The sequence below is a fragment of the Alosa sapidissima genome, chromosome 24 (assembly GCF_018492685.1).
Source record: "Alosa sapidissima isolate fAloSap1 chromosome 24, fAloSap1.pri, whole genome shotgun sequence".
NCBI lineage: Eukaryota > Metazoa > Chordata > Actinopteri > Clupeiformes > Clupeidae > Alosa > Alosa sapidissima.
The window spans coordinates 8,340,940-8,358,327 of record NC_055980.1 but is presented as its reverse complement, the minus strand read 5'-3'; the positions used below and the strand labels follow the sequence as shown (position 1 = coordinate 8,358,327).

At 40.4% G+C, this 17,388-nt stretch overlaps 3 protein-coding genes across 6 annotated transcripts; 1 reads left to right on the top strand and 2 right to left on the bottom strand.

Moving 5' to 3' along the window:
• Positions 1 to 68: 68 nt before the first annotated feature.
• ccdc189 (coiled-coil domain containing 189) lies at positions 69 to 2,818 on the bottom strand. Of its 2 annotated transcripts, none has more exons than XM_042081977.1 (9): positions 2,674 to 2,818; positions 2,379 to 2,413; positions 2,213 to 2,278; positions 1,953 to 2,116; positions 1,758 to 1,828; positions 1,450 to 1,566; positions 1,287 to 1,359; positions 1,030 to 1,176; positions 69 to 788 (listed from the first exon to the last, which is right to left on the bottom strand). In XM_042081977.1, the coding sequence occupies exons 1-9, from the start codon at positions 2,695 to 2,697 to the stop codon at positions 628 to 630; spliced, it is 858 nt and encodes a 285-aa protein (XP_041937911.1). In that variant the 5' UTR covers positions 2,698 to 2,818; the 3' UTR covers positions 69 to 627. The 2 variants fall into 2 exon arrangements, with proteins under 2 accessions (XP_041937911.1, XP_041937912.1); XM_042081978.1 differs by having other exon boundaries at positions 2,654 to 2,708.
• Positions 2,819 to 3,032: 214 nt separating this feature from the next.
• tmem130 (transmembrane protein 130) lies at positions 3,033 to 6,124 on the top strand. 2 transcript variants are annotated; one of them, XM_042081976.1, is made up of 8 exons: positions 3,033 to 3,248; positions 3,357 to 3,454; positions 3,532 to 3,706; positions 3,805 to 3,944; positions 4,090 to 4,174; positions 4,474 to 4,610; positions 5,004 to 5,122; positions 5,917 to 6,124. In XM_042081976.1, exons 1-8 carry the CDS (start codon positions 3,241 to 3,243, stop codon positions 6,049 to 6,051), a joined length of 897 nt encoding a protein of 298 aa, XP_041937910.1. In that variant the 5' UTR covers positions 3,033 to 3,240; the 3' UTR covers positions 6,052 to 6,124. The 2 variants fall into 2 exon arrangements, with proteins under 2 accessions (XP_041937910.1, XP_041937909.1); XM_042081975.1 differs by having other exon boundaries at positions 3,037 to 3,248; positions 4,408 to 4,610.
• Positions 6,125 to 9,155: 3,031 nt separating this feature from the next.
• On the bottom strand, positions 9,156 to 16,365 carry nptx2b (neuronal pentraxin IIb). Of its 2 annotated transcripts, none has more exons than XM_042081970.1 (5): positions 15,758 to 16,365; positions 15,059 to 15,278; positions 14,241 to 14,485; positions 11,749 to 11,928; positions 9,156 to 10,949 (listed from the first exon to the last, which is right to left on the bottom strand). In XM_042081970.1, the coding sequence occupies exons 1-5, from the start codon at positions 16,178 to 16,180 to the stop codon at positions 10,698 to 10,700; spliced, it is 1,320 nt and encodes a 439-aa protein (XP_041937904.1). In that variant the 5' UTR covers positions 16,181 to 16,365; the 3' UTR covers positions 9,156 to 10,697. The 2 variants fall into 2 exon arrangements, with proteins under 2 accessions (XP_041937904.1, XP_041937905.1); XM_042081971.1 differs by having other exon boundaries at positions 9,156 to 10,925.
• Positions 16,366 to 17,388: the final 1,023 nt, after the last annotated feature.

Below are 17,388 nucleotides of genomic sequence, written 5' to 3'. Positions count from 1 at the left end.
GGTGTAAACTGCGAAAAGTGACAGTTTGTATTAGGATTTTGTCAGGTTGATTGTATTTTAATGTTGGTAATCTAAAATGTTTAACCAGAGTAAATTGATCTTATTATCATTCTAAAATGTGTAAACCTACAACCTAAATTGTAATATGCAATTTTTATCAATTCACTGTATTCTTGTACTATTTAATTTTAGAGTATAAAAGCCAAGAACAATAAATATTTACAAAACTAAATGTCACAGTATGAATAATGAATGAGAAAGTCTTACTCAGTGCGAAGTTGTATTTCAGAAATCAGTCTGTCTAACAATCACAATAGGGTTACTGTTTTGTTTTATAAAGAGCGGCAGTTGATGGTTTGGTCACAAAATATAATAATTACATTCATCGCATAAGAGCTGGTTTTAGAGTGAACAAATATATACAATAATCTTTAAAGACCTTTTTCTCTGTTTCTGTGTGGGGATTCATCATATTTCTAAAAGTGTGTTGCTGAGGCTGAACATCAACATCTTAAAGTGTAACAATATATGGTAGACACTAAAGTATACTCATGAGTTAAATTCAGTTGAGGGAGACATAGACAGACTCTATTGAGGCTGAAGTAACATCATGACGGCGGGCGTGTATCACTTTTTGGTCTGGACGTTTGTCTCCAGGGAGCTGAGGATAGTGTTGAGCTGGGCGGTGCTCTCCTTCAAACGCTGCTCCAAGTGACCGCTGACAAGCTGCATCTCCCTCTTCACCTCCTGCTGGACCAGGCTCTGAAGCTCCAGCTTTTTAGCAGCACCTTGAGAAGGGACAAGCTTAACATCAAGCTCAGCTAAAAATACCTCAGCTTTTAAACCCCATCATTCTCTCATGACAAAAAAAAGTGACATTAGTTCAACATAAATGTAAAAAAACAAACATGAAAATAATAAAATAAAAACACATGCCAATAGTATGTGAATCTCTGTCAAACAACAACAAAAAGGGAAAAAGTGGCATCAATCATCAAGTGCATTCAATATGAACACTGGGTGAATCACCTGTTTTGTCCAGGGCCAGTTCTGTGTCTTTTTGTTCATTATCAACAGGCTGTGTGCTGTTTATGTCAGTTGTTTTCTTGTCATCTGTGCCACTTTCATTTCCCTCAATATTCACACCAGTACTGCCATTCTCCCCCTCCTGACTCTCTTCAGAAACACACATGGACAAAGTTACCAAATCATAGTTATAACCTGGACAATCCAAGACTTCGGTGAGTAGGCCTACAGAAGAAATTTAAATTTAAATGTAATTATACCTGGAGGGCGTCCAATTTTAGGATCTATGTCCCCTGCTGGTCCAGAGTAAGTTAGAGTAAGGTCTAAAAACATCTGCAATGAAGATAATGGATTTAGCCTAGAATATCAAAGGCTAAATGACAGGTCATGTTTTGAAAATATGCAACTGAGAGGAAAGAGTACCTGAGGGGTGAAGATATACTTATATAATGTATAATGTCTCATATAGGTGTTTGTGAAGTACTTCAAGATATCTGTCATCTGATTCAGGTTGTAGAGACCGATGCTGAAAGGAGGTCTCTATGGGAAGACAGGTTTCGAGTTAAAGCAGAGCTTCTGAGAGAAAAGAACAGGTTAGTGGGGACTCTTGGGTAAATTTGAACAGGGTATCGTGTATGCTAATGTACAGTAAATTATTCAAAAACTGGATCATGTCTAACAATGATAAACACAGTTGAATAATGTCATTCATGAAAATAAATCCTACGCACCCGCACAGAATGACATAGCAAGAGTTCACTGCAGTAGTTGAAACACTGTTCTGCATTATTGAGAGGTGTGTCTGGAAAAAAAAAAGTAGAATGTACTTCATTGGAATAGCAAGGCCATCAGAACTTCACCAACAATGCATTTTGCTTACATGTAGAGAAAGACATACATTTCTAGATATAAAACTGACACACTACCAGTGTTGGCCTGATGTACTCTTTTGAATATGGACAGCAGAGTAGAAGTCTGTTCCCTGTTGAGCTTCTTTCCTCTGCAGAACAATACTGCATTTATATAAAGCTCCAGCAGGACTCTTTGCTTTGGATCAGTTGAGTCGATTCGAAACACTGAACTCAGAACCCTACGAGACAATATAATGGAAGATTTTGCAGGGATGGCTGTCAACAGATGATGGTGTTTTTAACTTAAGTGATAACTTTCATGTAGTGGTCTTAACTTTTCCAGATCTTCTGTGGAAGTGGCCTTGTTGATGTCTTCCATGTCTTTGAAAGTTGCATCCGCCCTTTATGGACAAAGAGACAGAAAACTAATTCAGAATACAAGCATAATGTTAGTGGTTATAAATAACTCAGGGAAGAAGATAAAGGCAGAAAATAACTCGCCACATTAAGATTCTGGCCTTCAGAGAACGAGGCTCCTGCAAAAATAAACAACTGAAGTCAACGGTAGGCTATTCATTTCAATTAATGATTGTCATTGTAGGCTACATCTCGTTCCTCAGTCAAAGGTCAGCTGAAGAACAAAGCAGTAACAGTTCAAATGAACTTGTTAACAATAAATGTGTCATCTTAGCTAGGGTGACACGCATCATCTTTGGTGAAATGTCGAACTCAACTAACGTTAGATTCAAGTTAGGCTACCATGTTTGAAAGCCAAACTGTCGTATTTCAACAATACCATAATTGCCTTCTTCAAATCCATTCCTGAATGTAAAGTGGATGCTTCTTCTTTGTAAAGTTTATTGGTTTAACTTGTCTGAAATCTTTAACGAGTTGATGACAACAACGTCATGCTGAAAACTGAGTTTGTTGTCTCCAGGATGTTGTCATAGCTACACACCATTTAAGACGGAGCAATACCGCCACCTTGCGATGCTTTGTGCACATTGCATTTGCTTACACAACTTTAATTTCATGTTTATATTTACAGTAACCTAGGCTATGTTTATGTTACATTTATTTATATAACCCAAATAATGAAATGATAGTCTAGAGCCCACATGCATAACTTTCCTAAGTCATATCAAAAATGTGTGCTTGACATGATGACCTGAGCTCTAGCTCCACATTAATATTAGACTATAGCTTCTTTGAGTTCAGTTGTCATAGACTCGTGGAAATAATTTCAAGCCCTCAGCAGGAAAAAATGAACCATGAAATCACCTGTGTGGTGTATGGTCTGAACCTCTGTGTTTTTCACTAGAAGTTCCTCAGTGCGCTTTATGATGCAACACAAAAAGGTCTTATGTATCGGTAAGTAAAGGCAAACATTTTCATAAAGTTGTTACATTTTCTTCTGTTATGTCTTTCATAATGGTTACCACTAATTATAGTTAAGTTGTTTGTCTGACTCTCCTTCAGAATTCAACACATTTTGGGCTGCCTTGTGGTCTCCTTCATTGTCTTTCCCCCCATTCTTGAAGCAGCAGATGAACTCAACAAGTTGATCCATGCCTCAGGTAGGACTTTAAATAATTCTTCTCACACATTTAATACAAAAATCAAATCACCCGTTTGGTTTCTTCTGTCCTCTCAGAGGCAAATATTACCGGGAAACTCATAATTCGCCAGATGGAAGGCGATTTAACACTCCTGCGAAAAAATGGTGTATTAGCTACCGACATTCCGACTGATGTACTCTTTGAGTACACGTCACCCTGGCATACTCCCGATTCTGCCAGGCTCACATACACCTGGGATCTGGGCAATGGGTAAGAGCTTTTTTCATGACCAACATTTCCCAAATGAATAGCCGCTGTGTTCATTCATTTTGATGTAGGCCTACGTGTTTTTAAAACATCCATTACAGGGAATCTGTCACTGGACGGGATCCGCTTGTGCACTGCAGTTACAAAGTACCTGGAAACTACACTCTGAAGTTGAGAGTCGGGGCAAGTGGAAAACACTCAAGAGTTAGTAGCAGGTTCACTAAAGATATACAGGTCCTGGGTAAGTATGCAGTAAGCTATAGACCTTCTCATCTCATTTTGACCATACCATACATTCTTTTAAATTTGAATTATAGCTTGTTTCAGTGTGATTAAGGAGCAAGAAAAACTGCTCACTAACCAGTATGGGTTGGTTCTTCATGCAGATGCCATTAAAAGCATTAAGTTTAATGGACCAGCAAGTTATAGTGTGGACCAAAACAGCAGTCTGACTCTACTTGTTGGTGGAAGGTTTGTAAAAAAAAAAAACGTTGAGCTATCAGTTGTATAACATCTGCCTGTTTCACACCTTAGCACATGCCAGAATTAGTTGGTTATAAAATCATTTGATGTGTAAATTAAAAAAAAAAATCTTCCAAGTGCTTTCATAAGTGAAGCACAGTGCTATTTCTGTGTTCTGTGCTGTGGTTTCTCTGGCCTGATTTAGTAACTAAGCTTTGTTGTGTCCCCTGTCATGTGGGAAGCCTTCCCAAATGGATTTGCTGGCGGATCCTGCCTGACTGTCTCTCCTCCCATGTGACTGAGTGTAGTATGATGGAGCTCTATGACAACCACCTCACGCTGAACTTCACCTTCTCTTCTGTGGGCACCCACTGTTTGGAGATCAGTGCTCAGAATGACGTCAGCATGCTTCATATCTCGCACAGCATCCATGTCCAAAGTGGCCGTGAGTCTTCACCCCCCTTACTTCTCTGTTTCTTCTTCGTCTTCACATGGTAGATATGGAGTAGTAATTTCAGTGATTCACCAGACCTCTATCATTAGATAGACTCATTGACCTGTGTGATTCCAGGTATCCCTATATGGGATATATAAAAGTTACACATACACATTAATAATGGAAGTATTTGTCTTGAGTTGTACACAGATAACTAATAATTTAGCTACCATTATGGAAAATATATCAGTACATTTTGTGTACATGATCATTAGTTCATTTGGCATGTACTGCTAACTATAAAGCATGTAAGTAAGCTATGGAAACTTTTAAGGTAATGTCAACATTTTTATTATTTTATCCTATTCATGTGAATATTTCTATTTTGCGTGCTTGGGACAGCTACCAGTCACCTGCTCTTCATCCTGCCCTGTACCATAGTCATTCTGGCCATCCTCATCCTCATCAGCGTCTCTGTGTGTTGTCCACAACATCTGAGAGGCATCAAGAAGAAATCAGAGGTACAGTACACAAACTGTGCCAATGACTGCAAGTTATAGAAGATATCATTATTGAGATGGTTTAAATACAGTAATTTCCAGAGTTATATATAGAGACTGACAGTTTATTACTTTGGCCAGCAGGGGGTAGTCTTGATATGGCATTGCAACCTGGCTGGGGAAAAGAGTTGTTTTGTAACTTATTTTGGCATTAAGCTGGGTTAAGCAGCAGATGAAATATATATTATGTTTATTTATGTTTTTGTTGAGGATTTGGAATATTTTGATTACGTTTTGAGTCCCTGAAATAATAATTCAGTTTATTTCTGGTGAGAAATGTACTGTTGTGCACAAATGACAAGCATATGGATAACATGATTCAGTACAGAGGAGAAAATCTCATGGCTTCAGTGTAGAGTGTGCGATTCTGCCTAAAGGTTGATATTTGAGTGGTCAATCAAATTACACCAATGGCCAATCAAATTACACCCCATACATTCTGTTCTCCTGGAGCAACTTGTAAATGGACAGAAATAATTTCTGGCTTAATCTGAGCCACAATATATATCTACAGAAGATAAATGTGTCACATTTACTTTGCCTTTAAAACTCTTTAGACACAAAAAATGACTTTACTGTATGTATCAATATTCTGCATCAATAAAATGTACTGTGTTCAAAATACTCATCATATATGTGTATTGACAAAATAGAACCAACAATTCATCCAGAAATGACTATAGCAACACAGAATGTCTGGTTTTACTGCTACATTAGAATAGAGATCTCAGTAGTGTCTGGTTTGTGCTCCTCAGGTGTCGATAAAGGCCTCAACCTACACGTGCCTGGAAATGAAAACCAAGGATGGTGCCGTCCCATCTCCTCCCCCCTCACAGAGGAAAGAAGACCATCCTCTCCTCTGCGCTTCAGGGGCACGCTACTCCATCTAGCAGCACTCTGAGCGCCACTCCATCCATTTTCATCCAGGATAAACATTCAAGCAACCAAACAAACAAAAAATAAATACATACGTCTAAACTTTCGTCTCTCCTACCCTTTATTTATTATCTATGTCAGCTTTGTAATCTGGACAGGTTTGCTAAAAATTAGAGATTTAGAAAAACCCTCTAATGATGTTACATCAAACCAATCAAAGGTTTTCTATAAGTCACTCTTCTTCAGACAAACATAGGATGTCTAATCCCTAACAAATCACAAGTTAATCAACTATGGCCTGGTGGTCTAAATACACTTACTTATGAGTGTATAGATAGATAGATATTTTATTGACTCTACTTTATGTACACATCTATGTGTGTTTGTAGTGAAATAGTTGAGCTTCTACACAGCTTCTGCTCACTACACAACTCACTCTTTAGAATTAGTTAGACTATTCGTTTGTTTGTTTTTTATCCATGTGTGGCCTTAAAGGACCAAGTTGTCTCATTTCTGTTTGATATTGAATTATAAGGTTTAGATGAGACTGAGAAATGTTTTGAAAGTTAACCTTCCTCAATGTTCAGTGTCCAGACATCGATTTTTCCATAAAAACTCATCTCTGATCCAAAATTATACTTTCATGAAAAAAATCCCTTCCTGGCTGTTAACATGGTTTGGATATAACTTGTTTTTACATGTTTTAGTCTGCCTTGTGGATACTTCTAAATATGTAAAACTAGTTATTAATTTATTAAATTAACAATACTTGTCTGCGCAATGGCTCTCTCTCTGGAGAATAGGTTTCAAAGTCATGTCACTATAAACATGACATGTCAGCAAAAGTCATTTCTAATTCTTCAATAGGACTTTGAGTAAAAGTAAATCAATAAAAAAGGTAGATTAGTGACTTAAAACCAGTGTACGGCTTCCTGATAAATAGAATATGTTGATATACTGTGGGCTGTCCTTTAATGCAAACTTTCAAGATCATTTGCCGATGTGCCCATGTAAATGTATCATGTGTTAAGGGCTTATCTTTATATGCATTGGTATACACCAGCTACAGACTACCGGGAAGAGAAGCTGTGAGCATTGTGTTCTCTGGCCTTGAAAAGCCCACAATCGGATTTTATGAAGGAGAATATTTCATGGAAAAGCACACATTGTGAAGAGAGAGCCCCACTGAGACTGTCCTTGTGCAGTGAGGTGGAAGAGTCTTGCTAATTAGTTTTTCAAGAGTCAATTTTCCCTCAAAGGCTTTTACATGTGAATTAGCCTCAGCTGTTTGTTTGTTTATTTATTGATTTATTTTTGTATTTTACTTGCTTACCTTTTGTTGTTGCTTTTTTATTATTTATTTATTTTACTTGCCTACTTTTTGTTGTTGCTTCTTCCTCCCCGAGCATGTTTGACCTTTCTAAGGAGAGATGACATTTGCCGAGAGCATGCTAAAGGGTGAGATGAATGAACGGTGGCTGGAGACGGTGCAAAAATGTGTTTGTGGGGTGAAGTGGATGGATGATGCCCGATGCTGGGCAACAGTAGGGATGGTGTCCTTGAGCTGGAAGCTGGAGTGGGCTAGTGCCGATGTCCGTGCCTCTTTTGTGACCCCATTCACATGCATGCAGAGTTACAAATGAAGCAGCAGCAGCAGCAGTCGATTTGATTAACAGATCTTTAAACTTGAATAGTGCTCACTGCTCACTCAAAAGGAAATAAATACTTTATGATTTTATTTTATCATCATTTTTATTCAGGGTCAAGTGGTTGGTTATTATCTTTCCTTATATAAAACTATCCACTATGTTAATGGAAAAAATAATCTAGTGTTTGTGCTAGATATGACAGCTCAGGAGCATGAAGGTCTTGTCTTTGTTGGGTTTTGAGGGATTGAGTCTCTTGTGGAAGTGCTCGTATTGGCTCTGTACATGTGGCTGTTTATAGGTTTATTTATTGTCCATAGAGTATAATATTCTATCTCTGACACAAGTGGGTTACCCCCCTGAAAAACCATACCCCCTTTTCTCCTAGGTATCAGAGAAGTAGCTCCACTGTTGGCAGAAGTTCCATCTGTTCCGTCCAAATTCTTCATCAAAGTAATGTCTGTGTATCTACACTAAATCATACATTTATGCAGCCAGTTAGCAACAGGTACTCAGGTAACAGGTACTCAATGTAGTGTTTATGATTTCTGTCTTTGCCACTATTTAGCTGCATTCTTGCTCTTGAAAAAGGAAATCTCTCTCTCTCTCTCTCTCTTTCTCTCTGTCCTTTCAGGACTCTGAAGGGAGTATGAGACTGGCCCTGATTTGCGTAAAATTCAGCAAAACAGATTTTCCACTAGCACAAAGGTGCTCCCATGGCACATGGCAAAAGTCTGGCAATCGGATGTGGTGACCTTTTACATATGAGATTTATTCTGTCTATTTATGGTGATAAACTAATGCTATAATATTGTACTATAATATTTTTGGAGAAAATATCAGCATTATATTTGGTTATGTACTTCTCAATGTTTAGTGTTTTCAGGCAGTGTGCTATTTGTATTCTGTCAAAACACCAACCCAAACATCATCATACAGTGAGTGCAGTGCACCTCACCTTGGTCATCCATATTCCTTTTTGATCTGAGCAACTTTGATCTCGTGTTGCCATCTGACTAGAGACACACGTTGCTCTTTTGAACACCGTAGGCCTCGGGTGTGAAGTAGCCCTCGGGTGAGCTGTCCTCATTCTCGGGTGTGACGTAGCCCTCGGGCGGCACTGAGCTGCCCTCATCCTCTAATCACAGCTAATACTCTGGACACCACCTGCCCTTCACTGTGCTCCCGAATGCTCCCCACCTCAGAGACCACAGGGGACCAGCATCACCGTGCCTCAGGACCCATGCATGTGCAATATGATAGTGAGTGCAGATCACTGATCTATAAAGAATTCTTTATAGATCAGTGGTGCAGATGAAACAAATGGAAATCAAGATCTGTGAAGTATTACAAAGTATAAAGGCTTATCACAGTTATGGTAAAAGTATATAATAGTATAAAAAGGGAAACAGAACAACTTAGATGAAGATATTGTTTTATTTATCTGATTTTACAATTTCATCCATTGGCAAAGGCATGATATGGGTAGACGGAACCTTTAAGAGAACACGCTTTTGTAATTCAAACTGGATGCAAAGTTCATGTGGTAAACTTTTTTTTTTACTTTTGCCACAAATCACAAAAGCATTTCGAGACAAACAATAAAAACATTCTAAGATGGATAAAAGACACAGCAAGTCCTCAATATACAAAATAAATCAATAATAAATCAATTTTACCATTTTACCATTGTTTAGCTGGGCTGGTAAGTCCACACTTCTATTTTGTGTCAGTTCCACCTGTGTGAATAGTACCCTTGGCACTTAAACGTCTAAGAAGGCATTTCAATGAAACAACACGTATGAGACTGACATGGGGCTTGAACAAATGACGGACTTCTCTAAATACACAAAGAACACAATTAAGAGGAAATTAAACACAAATGAAGTGTAAATCTAAATACAAACCAGGTACAAAACAAAGAACAGTATGCACAGAGATTAGTAGTGGTAAAGTTGCCATGTTTGGGAAGAGGAGCAGCCCACCAGCCAGAGCACACTGCAAATATGAACTCAGGGTTGACTTTTCAATATCCTCATTATTTTACATTCACCTGCTTACTATGTATGTATGTATCTGCTCTTACCAATGCCACCAACCCTGAATAATATATCAGCCGTGCGCCACCACACAGGTGCTTGTTATGGGTTTCATTCTGAGAGGATTCTGGGTATGTGAGACTGACCACCATTGTGGCCGAATTGAACATTAAGGAACATCCTGTGCACACTGCAGCACACTTGGTTTACTCTGTCAAGTGCACAGGTTTTGGAAGTTAATCTTTTAAGTACACAACATACCACCCCGTGTCCTCCTATCGGCTCCTGCCAAAGAGGTTCCCTGGTGTCACATTCCTAATCAGAGTGCCTTGTAATGGTCAACTCTTGATGTTAGTTATCAAAAAATTTACATTCAACATTTCAGCATTGACAACAGTAACAAAAACAAAGGTTCACAATTTTCTCTCATCTTAATAACACAATCGAATTCCTGGAGAGACATGCTGGTGGACTGGTGTTTACTCTGGCCTCAGGCATATTTCAGTTTAATTGATTTGTCACCCTGCTTTCACACTAAGCCTTGGGTACTGGCCTCAGACAACCCCATCTTGGCTCTAATTCCTGTTCTGTTTAATCTGCCAGCCTTTGACCCACGAGACAAGCAAACATGTTTCGTGACAAATCTGCCGACAGCCACCACAGCGTGTGATGCCCAACCCTAAACTATTTTTAGTTGACATTAAAATAGCAACATTATGCATGGGTCATTTCCATTTGTGTATTTGCAGATGTTGAAATTAAAGTCCTAAATAAATAAATAAATGATTTGTAAATGGCAAAAAGAAATATTTACAAAAATAATTTTGGGCCAGCCCCCCAGGACCTGCCAAAGCCTCCGACAGACAAAAACAATAAACTATAAACAATCGAGACATAAAAACATTTGCTTCATAATTCAATAGATGTCGTCTGAATGGTTAGTCACCCAGTTTAATATCTGTGTGTGTCAGCCCTCTAGGAACTGAAGAGCCGGTCCTCGCACAGCTCGGCGGGGGATTTGGTGGCTCCACCGAACACCTCCACATCGCTGTCGGCCCAGGCCACCATGTTGCCCGGCATGTAGCTGGTGCAGTTGGCCATGCCCAGCACGTCCTGGGGCCGCAGGACACGGTCCCAGATGTTGAAGTGACTCAGCTCGCCCACAAAGGCCTGGGTGGCGTCGAAGCGGCCGCCCACGATGTCCTGTTGAGGCCATAAACGACAGGCCTCGTTAAGACAACAACAGACTCTTTTTAATCTTTGCCTCTTAGGAAGATACGCTGGGTGCTACTACTACTCAACCCTAAATGTTGTCTGCTCCATCAAAGAGGATGACCGTCTCAATCTGCTGGACATCCCGCTGCCACGGGAACTATCAACACGTTACGACTTGTTTGTTATCAGTGCCACCCACTGAGTGTCCTTAAGCTACAGTAAAGCTCTGATGAAGGCTACAGAGGCAAGGTAGCCGAAACTTGTCAGGTACACAAAATTTTACCTTATTGGCTTGTACAGAGAAACAGTGAGAAATAGTACAGTAAAGCTCATTACAGTGCACAATTACAATCCATGTCACCGCACATTCTTTGTGCCCTGCAACACTGCTCCACATGACAACTCAAGTGGTGAATACTGCAGTGTGCTCAAGGACAGCTTCAGGCTCACACCTGACCCATGCCTCACTCATAGGCTTTTTTGAAGGTCTTCCACATTCACAGAGCAACACTACTTCACATGAGAACGGGAAGAGTTCAGATGCAAAAGGCCTCTAAACGCCACCTCCGTCAAAAATGAGATAACGAACGATGGTGAGTGAATGCTCTTCACACATAGTTTACGTTGATCAAATCAAATTAAATCAAATTTCTCTTCAAAACCGGCGAAATACCACGCTCTTCCTGGTCTGAAATGTTGATTTGTAGGCAAAAACCATAGGAGCCTGATAGAAACAGTGCTCATTTAAAAGAAGAGTGCTCAGACAGATTTAGAGGGTTTGGCATCTGAACTCTTCTGTTGATGCTCTCACCTGTTCCTGGCCCAAGATGATGACTCCGTCCGGCTTGATGGGGTGCCAGGGGGCCAGGTTCTCCCCAGTGCCCACTCTCTGCCCATCCTGGTAGGCCTCCCACAGGCCGTCTCTGGTGGTCCAGGTGATGCAGATGTGGTGCCACCTCCCATCATTCACCGACAAGGGCAGCCGGGCCACCTGGAGTCAACACAGCACAGCATGTGAAGGAATGGATGGAGTCAAGAGAAGCATGTCAGGAGAGAACCATGGACATCATTTAAGGTCTACTGTATCATTATGTACATGATAGGGATTTGATAGCATGGCTATGACTATCTTTTAATCGCTACAAAAAGATGTAGTAGAACACATACAGCTCTGGAAAAAAAATAAGAAACTACAGCCCATTTTTCTGATGTCATCCTACGGTTGCTAAGTGACATTCGAATTCGAGTTTACGGTCATATTCAAAATTAAGAGACCACTGCAAATTTGAATATGACCGTCAACTCATTCGAATGTCACTCAGCAACCGTAGGATGACATCAGAAAAATGTGCAGTGGTCTCTTATTTTTTTCCAGAGCTGTAGCTTCACATTTTGGGATTCTTGAACAAATGCACTGAACAGATACTCTTGAAAAGATTCTATGCAGTTTTCCCCTATTCCCTTTAATGTATTATTTGAAATGTTCTCACTCAAAAAAATTCTGCAACATTAATGTATTGAGCAAACACCATACTTCAACTTTCATTTTGTTCAAGGCTGGTGCAGTTCAAGTGAAAACCACTACAACTGTGTGTGTACGAACTTGTAACCTCGACCATAACATGCCATTTGAACATCTAGTTGGATAATACACATTTTACACCTATACAGTCACAGTCTTCCCAAACCCTCTGCACAATGAGCGGTGTGTTTGTGCAAGAGGAAAGGTCAGGGTGATATCTGTGATTCCGCTAAGCCGCTTTCCCTAAAGGACAGTGAACAGTTTCCTCTTACTTTGATCTCTAGGAAGTGACATCAGCTGTGACACTGATGAAGCACTGTGGTCCAAAGGAGAGAAGACACTAGAGACTATACCATGTGATGTGCCTTTGAAAGGAATCTTCCACGTCACTTTAGTTCATATTTTTTACATGTTACATTTTTTCACATGTTACATTTTATATGCTTTGTGATCACTTTTGTGTCAATGCTTGTGTGTGATCATTATTTTATGGAACAGTTGTTCATACAACTGTTAGATCCAGTCAACCGACTTATTAATTTCGGCCTGGATAAGCAGTCTTGTTTCTCCAGCCGAATCACAGCCTTTCCCAATCCAACTCTCACTTGTGTCATGTTGCTTAATTACAGCACAATCAGAGAAGGTGCTATCAGAGCTGGTAATAAGGATCTTTGGCAGAAATAGACTTTGTATCACGTCTCCATGAATAGCAGCACTTTGTACAGTTTAGAAATATTTGATGATTTAAGGCTGTTGATATATGAAGACGAATTCTATAATTAGAGCTGAAAATTCCATGAGGGATGAAGCGGAGCAGTAATCAAGGATCTTTGATATTACTGCAACTCTATGAAGCCTTTGGTAAACACTCGACTGGAGGTGTTTACGTAAGGCAGTTTGTATTGATTGTTGCCATACTGGTTTAATATTGTTCAGTGTCCCAGCGAGTAAGTTCATTTCCAGCCTGGGCTTGGATCTTGGTGAGGCATGATTGATATTGAGTTTGCAGAGAAGAAACCCAGAGGCAGAGTCTAAATGGCCTCCCATCAGAGCCATTACAGAAATGCCATCGACTGGATCACCGCAGGCAGGTGTCCCTCTGCCACTGTCATACATCCCATACAGATCACTGCCAGGCAGAAATATAAAGCAATAATTGGGCTATTTCTAACACTAATATTGTAAAGCATTGTTCTCTTTTAGATAACTTTGTTGGTCTAAAAGCATGTTTTAGACAACAATATTGTGTTGTTATAAAGGCTTTCTTCAACTAAATGTATCAAAAAACAAATTAACTGATAAACAAGTTAATTGAATATAATTAATTTGGCAATTACTTATTAAGGGGTTTCTTTTTTTTGCGAAAGTAGCAAACATTAGGCAGATGTGTGTGTTTGAAATCAGTTAAAAACAGGCTCTGACATGAGGGTGTGAGGACGTGATTAGAGAGGCAGAAGCGGACTCCTACTCTGTGTACTTTGTGTTGTCAGAAACACTCAGCAATAGGATTAGCCTTAGCATTTTGGGAGATGCCCCTCAGCAAATGGGACAAACTGTGGCGCAGAAAAAAATCGTGAATCATCACAGAGCCACAGGTAAGCCTCAGTTCTCTCTCAGGGGTTAAAGCGGTTATGTCGAATAACCTCTGTGCCTGAGGTTATTCGACATGTTTTTGAAGATGTCATAGACCTAAAGGCATATTGCCTATTTTCAAATCTTAAACGACCAAGCTATGACTGAATTCAGGCACAGTACCTGAACACTGATGCATGCTGACATACCTTATCATTGATGAGGAGTTCGATAGGGTTGTTGCCCCACTCGATGAGGACGATCTCATTGGCCTGTCCTGGTACCCCGTAGGAGAAGGGGGTCCCAATGCCAGGTGAGGAGCTGGACTTGAGCCACATGCAGACTGTGAAGGCATACATCTCAGGTAGGCTCTTCTTCACGCGGCCGAACAGGTAGTTAGTGCGTAGGGGGAGGGACAGCTTGAAATTCTCGGGGGAACGGAAGCCATTGTTGCCTGAAGCGAAATGAGTGAGAATTGTTGTTATCACACCTCAGGAACAACAGACACAGCTATTTGAAAAGGAGAATGAGTCCACAGGGTCAAAGGGCAGGAGAGTGAAGATGGAGGGGGAGGGTGAGAGTGAATAAATATGACAATGGACAAATGTGTAAAAGAAAGAGTGAGTTAGTATGTGTAAAGGTGGAATGAATAAATATTACAATGATTAAATGAGTAATCATGCAGATGTATGCACGTGTGTGTGTGTGTGTGTGTGTGTGTGTGTGTGTGTGTGTGTGTGTGTGTGTGTGTGTGTGTGTGTGTGTGTGATGAGATATAGAAGACCTTCATTTAGTTGTCTGTGTAAGGGAAGTACCTAAAAATGATTACAGAGAGTGAGTGTGAGAAAGTGAGTGAGAGAGAGAGAGAGAGAGAGAGAGAGAGAGAGAGAGGGAGACTGGGTAAGTCAATATGGAGGGTGGGTATGTGGACGGTGTGTGAAGTGAAATGGCTGCTGTGTGGAGGAAATGACTGAGCACGTCTGTAATTAAAGGGCAGAGTGGCTGGCAGCAGGGGCGCCGTGGCTACCTTTCTCCAGCTCTTTGATCCGGTTCATCAGAGCGCTCAGGGTGTTCTCCGTCTGCTGCCGATGGGCCGTTGTCTCGTTGTACAGCTGCGACTTCTCCTCTTCCAGCTCGTTCACTTTCTTCAGAAGCTGACTCTCCAGGTCACCTAGGCGACTCTGCAGCAAGTCACGCAGCTCGTTGGGGAAGGAGGCCCCGGACACATTGGCTCTCATCTGCTGTTGCTTTGGGAAGGAGACATACAGTACCAAGTGTCATTCATAACAGGAAACATTTTTTAAGCAATGTAGCATATCTATAAATTAGGTGCAATCATTCTCTACACACGCCTCTTTTCTTGATGTCTGCTTACTGACTGTCTTTTGTCTTTATTGGACTGTTTGATATAGAACTTCTAGTTCTATATAGTCAATGTTATTTACATGTTGACCTCTTCCTATGTGTATTGAAAACTTCCTATTGGAAGGCCTAGGCTATGCCAGAGAGGTCAAGGAATGGATATAGATAGACTTAGTGTGGGATGATCCCCACAAATCTCCGACGCCTACACCAAACCACTAAAATAAACAGGTCTGCACGAACATTCCTGTGACAGGTGTTGGTTTTGTCTGCATGAGAAATAAAGATTAGCCTAAGAAATTATGTAATGTTACTCTATGATTTTTGGCCAATTGTATACCAACATGAGAATATCATGTCCTACCTCTAAATTCTCAAGGCGGTCTTTAAGAGTTTGCATGGTCTTTCCCAAATTGTAAACGGTGTCATTAGGATCCCTAGGGACATCGTCCATCGTGTCCTGCTTGATTTTCCTCCATGAACCGGAGTCATCGGAAGCGGACTCGCAAAGAGTTAGTTTAGATGTCAACTCCTTTATGGTGCCCAGGTGGTTGACGATGGTTTCTTTCTGCTGAAGTATGGTTTCACGGAGCTGCATTACGGTGTTTCGCAGCTCCTCTTCTTGAGCCGAGGATGTCTGTAACGGCTCCGGTGGAACCGGGCAACTGTCAGACCCGATGGGTATAACAGTACACAGAAAACGTTCACCTTTCTCCGCTTGACCATAAGCAAGCCTTCCAAAAGCCAACGCGTAAAGACATATTACTCCTAACTGGAAGCTATTCATAATGGAAAAAGAGATTTAAAAAAAATGTCAGCAAGTCACTTCTCTGAATCCTTTTCCGTTTAAAGTCTTCTCAGTATCATTATAACTTCAAATTTAAGAGTTTATTTTTCTGTAACACTGACAGAATGGATCACGAATAGAAACTCGTTAATCGGTGCAAAATGAGCAGCAAAAAGGTTTTCTCGTCGTTGTCAAACACCGCTCTTCGGCAGCACTTCAACATCGTTGACCGGGCGTTGTGGTTCTGAAAGGACAGCGACATAAAACAGATTACCGCCTTGTGTTCGCTGGCCCATAAGGGGATTTCGGATTGGTTGTAGTATAGACGTCACACCACCCCCACAGAGTTGACGTTTAGAATGTGCCAGCCAAGAGGAATTGCACTTTATAGGCTAATATGTCGTTAATTAACTAAATGCTGCTGAGAATGTCTCACATTACTTGCTTACAACATCTTTGTATTTTGAAAGACTGCATGTTAGCAACTATGACAACCTGCAGTCAGTCAGACTGAAGGACTGAAACTGCTCTGGTAAAGGTATGGCACACGCAGGCTACAGACTCGTGTAAACTGTCCTGGTATTTTGTTAGCCATGTAAATAACTCATGACACTGGATCTAATATTGGTTGGGTTCAGTCTCAATTAAAGGCCCCTTTAATTCCAGTGTTTCAGTAGCAGATGGTTGACTTTTCAATAATCATGATTTAAAGTCATGGTAAAACAGATTAGACTCTGTTCGAGAGAAAAAAGAAAAACGATATTTGAGCTATAGGCCTACTTTAGTGCCTGCCTGGAGCATTATGGAATTGATAGTTGTCTTACAATCAGAAGCTTTCTTCATAAATTCATCAGTCTATTGTTATACTTTTAAGTTATAGTCCTGCTAATGCTTAAGTAGCCTGCAATCTGTCTTTGAATTGTGGCCTCTAGTTTCATGCAAACTTAACTTGACAAATTTGGCCAGAAGAGTATTATAGTGGGCAGATGTTCATTGTACATTTTAACAGTACGCATCAAAGTGAAGTTATTGAAGGAGACATAAACAGTAGGTTCAATTCAACTTTTACTGAAGAGCTTTTGCCAGAAGGGGCATAAAATAAAAATACATTTAAAAAACAACAGCAGAACCAGACGCCAAAAAGGGATTTCCTGTCCTCCCTCCCGTCTCCAGTCCAAGGGCTAAGCACTTTTTCACACTTTGTCATT

Coding starts and splice junctions, on each gene's coding strand:
- ccdc189 (XM_042081977.1), bottom strand. CDS start 2,697: ATGGATTTGAAGAAGGCAATTATG. Junction 1,360..1,449: donor AGTATATCTTCACCCCTCAG/GTACTCTTTCCT, acceptor TCTTCATTGCAG/ATGTTTTTAGACCTTACTCT. Junction 789..1,029: donor ACTGGCCCTGGACAAAACAG/GTGATTCACCCA, acceptor TCCCTTCTCAAG/GTGCTGCTAAAAAGCTGGAG.
- tmem130 (XM_042081975.1), top strand. Junction 3,455..3,531: donor CAAGTTGATCCATGCCTCAG/GTAGGACTTTAA, acceptor CTGTCCTCTCAG/AGGCAAATATTACCGGGAAA. Junction 5,123..5,916: donor GCATCAAGAAGAAATCAGAG/GTACAGTACACA, acceptor TGTGCTCCTCAG/GTGTCGATAAAGGCCTCAAC.
- nptx2b (XM_042081970.1), bottom strand. CDS start 16,180: ATGAATAGCTTCCAGTTAGGAGTAATATGTCTTTACGCGTTGGCTTTT. Junction 15,279..15,757: donor ACCGCCTTGAGAATTTAGAG/GTAGGACATGAT, acceptor TCCTTCCCAAAG/CAACAGCAGATGAGAGCCAA. Junction 14,486..15,058: donor GATCAAAGAGCTGGAGAAAG/GTAGCCACGGCG, acceptor ATTTCGCTTCAG/GCAACAATGGCTTCCGTTCC.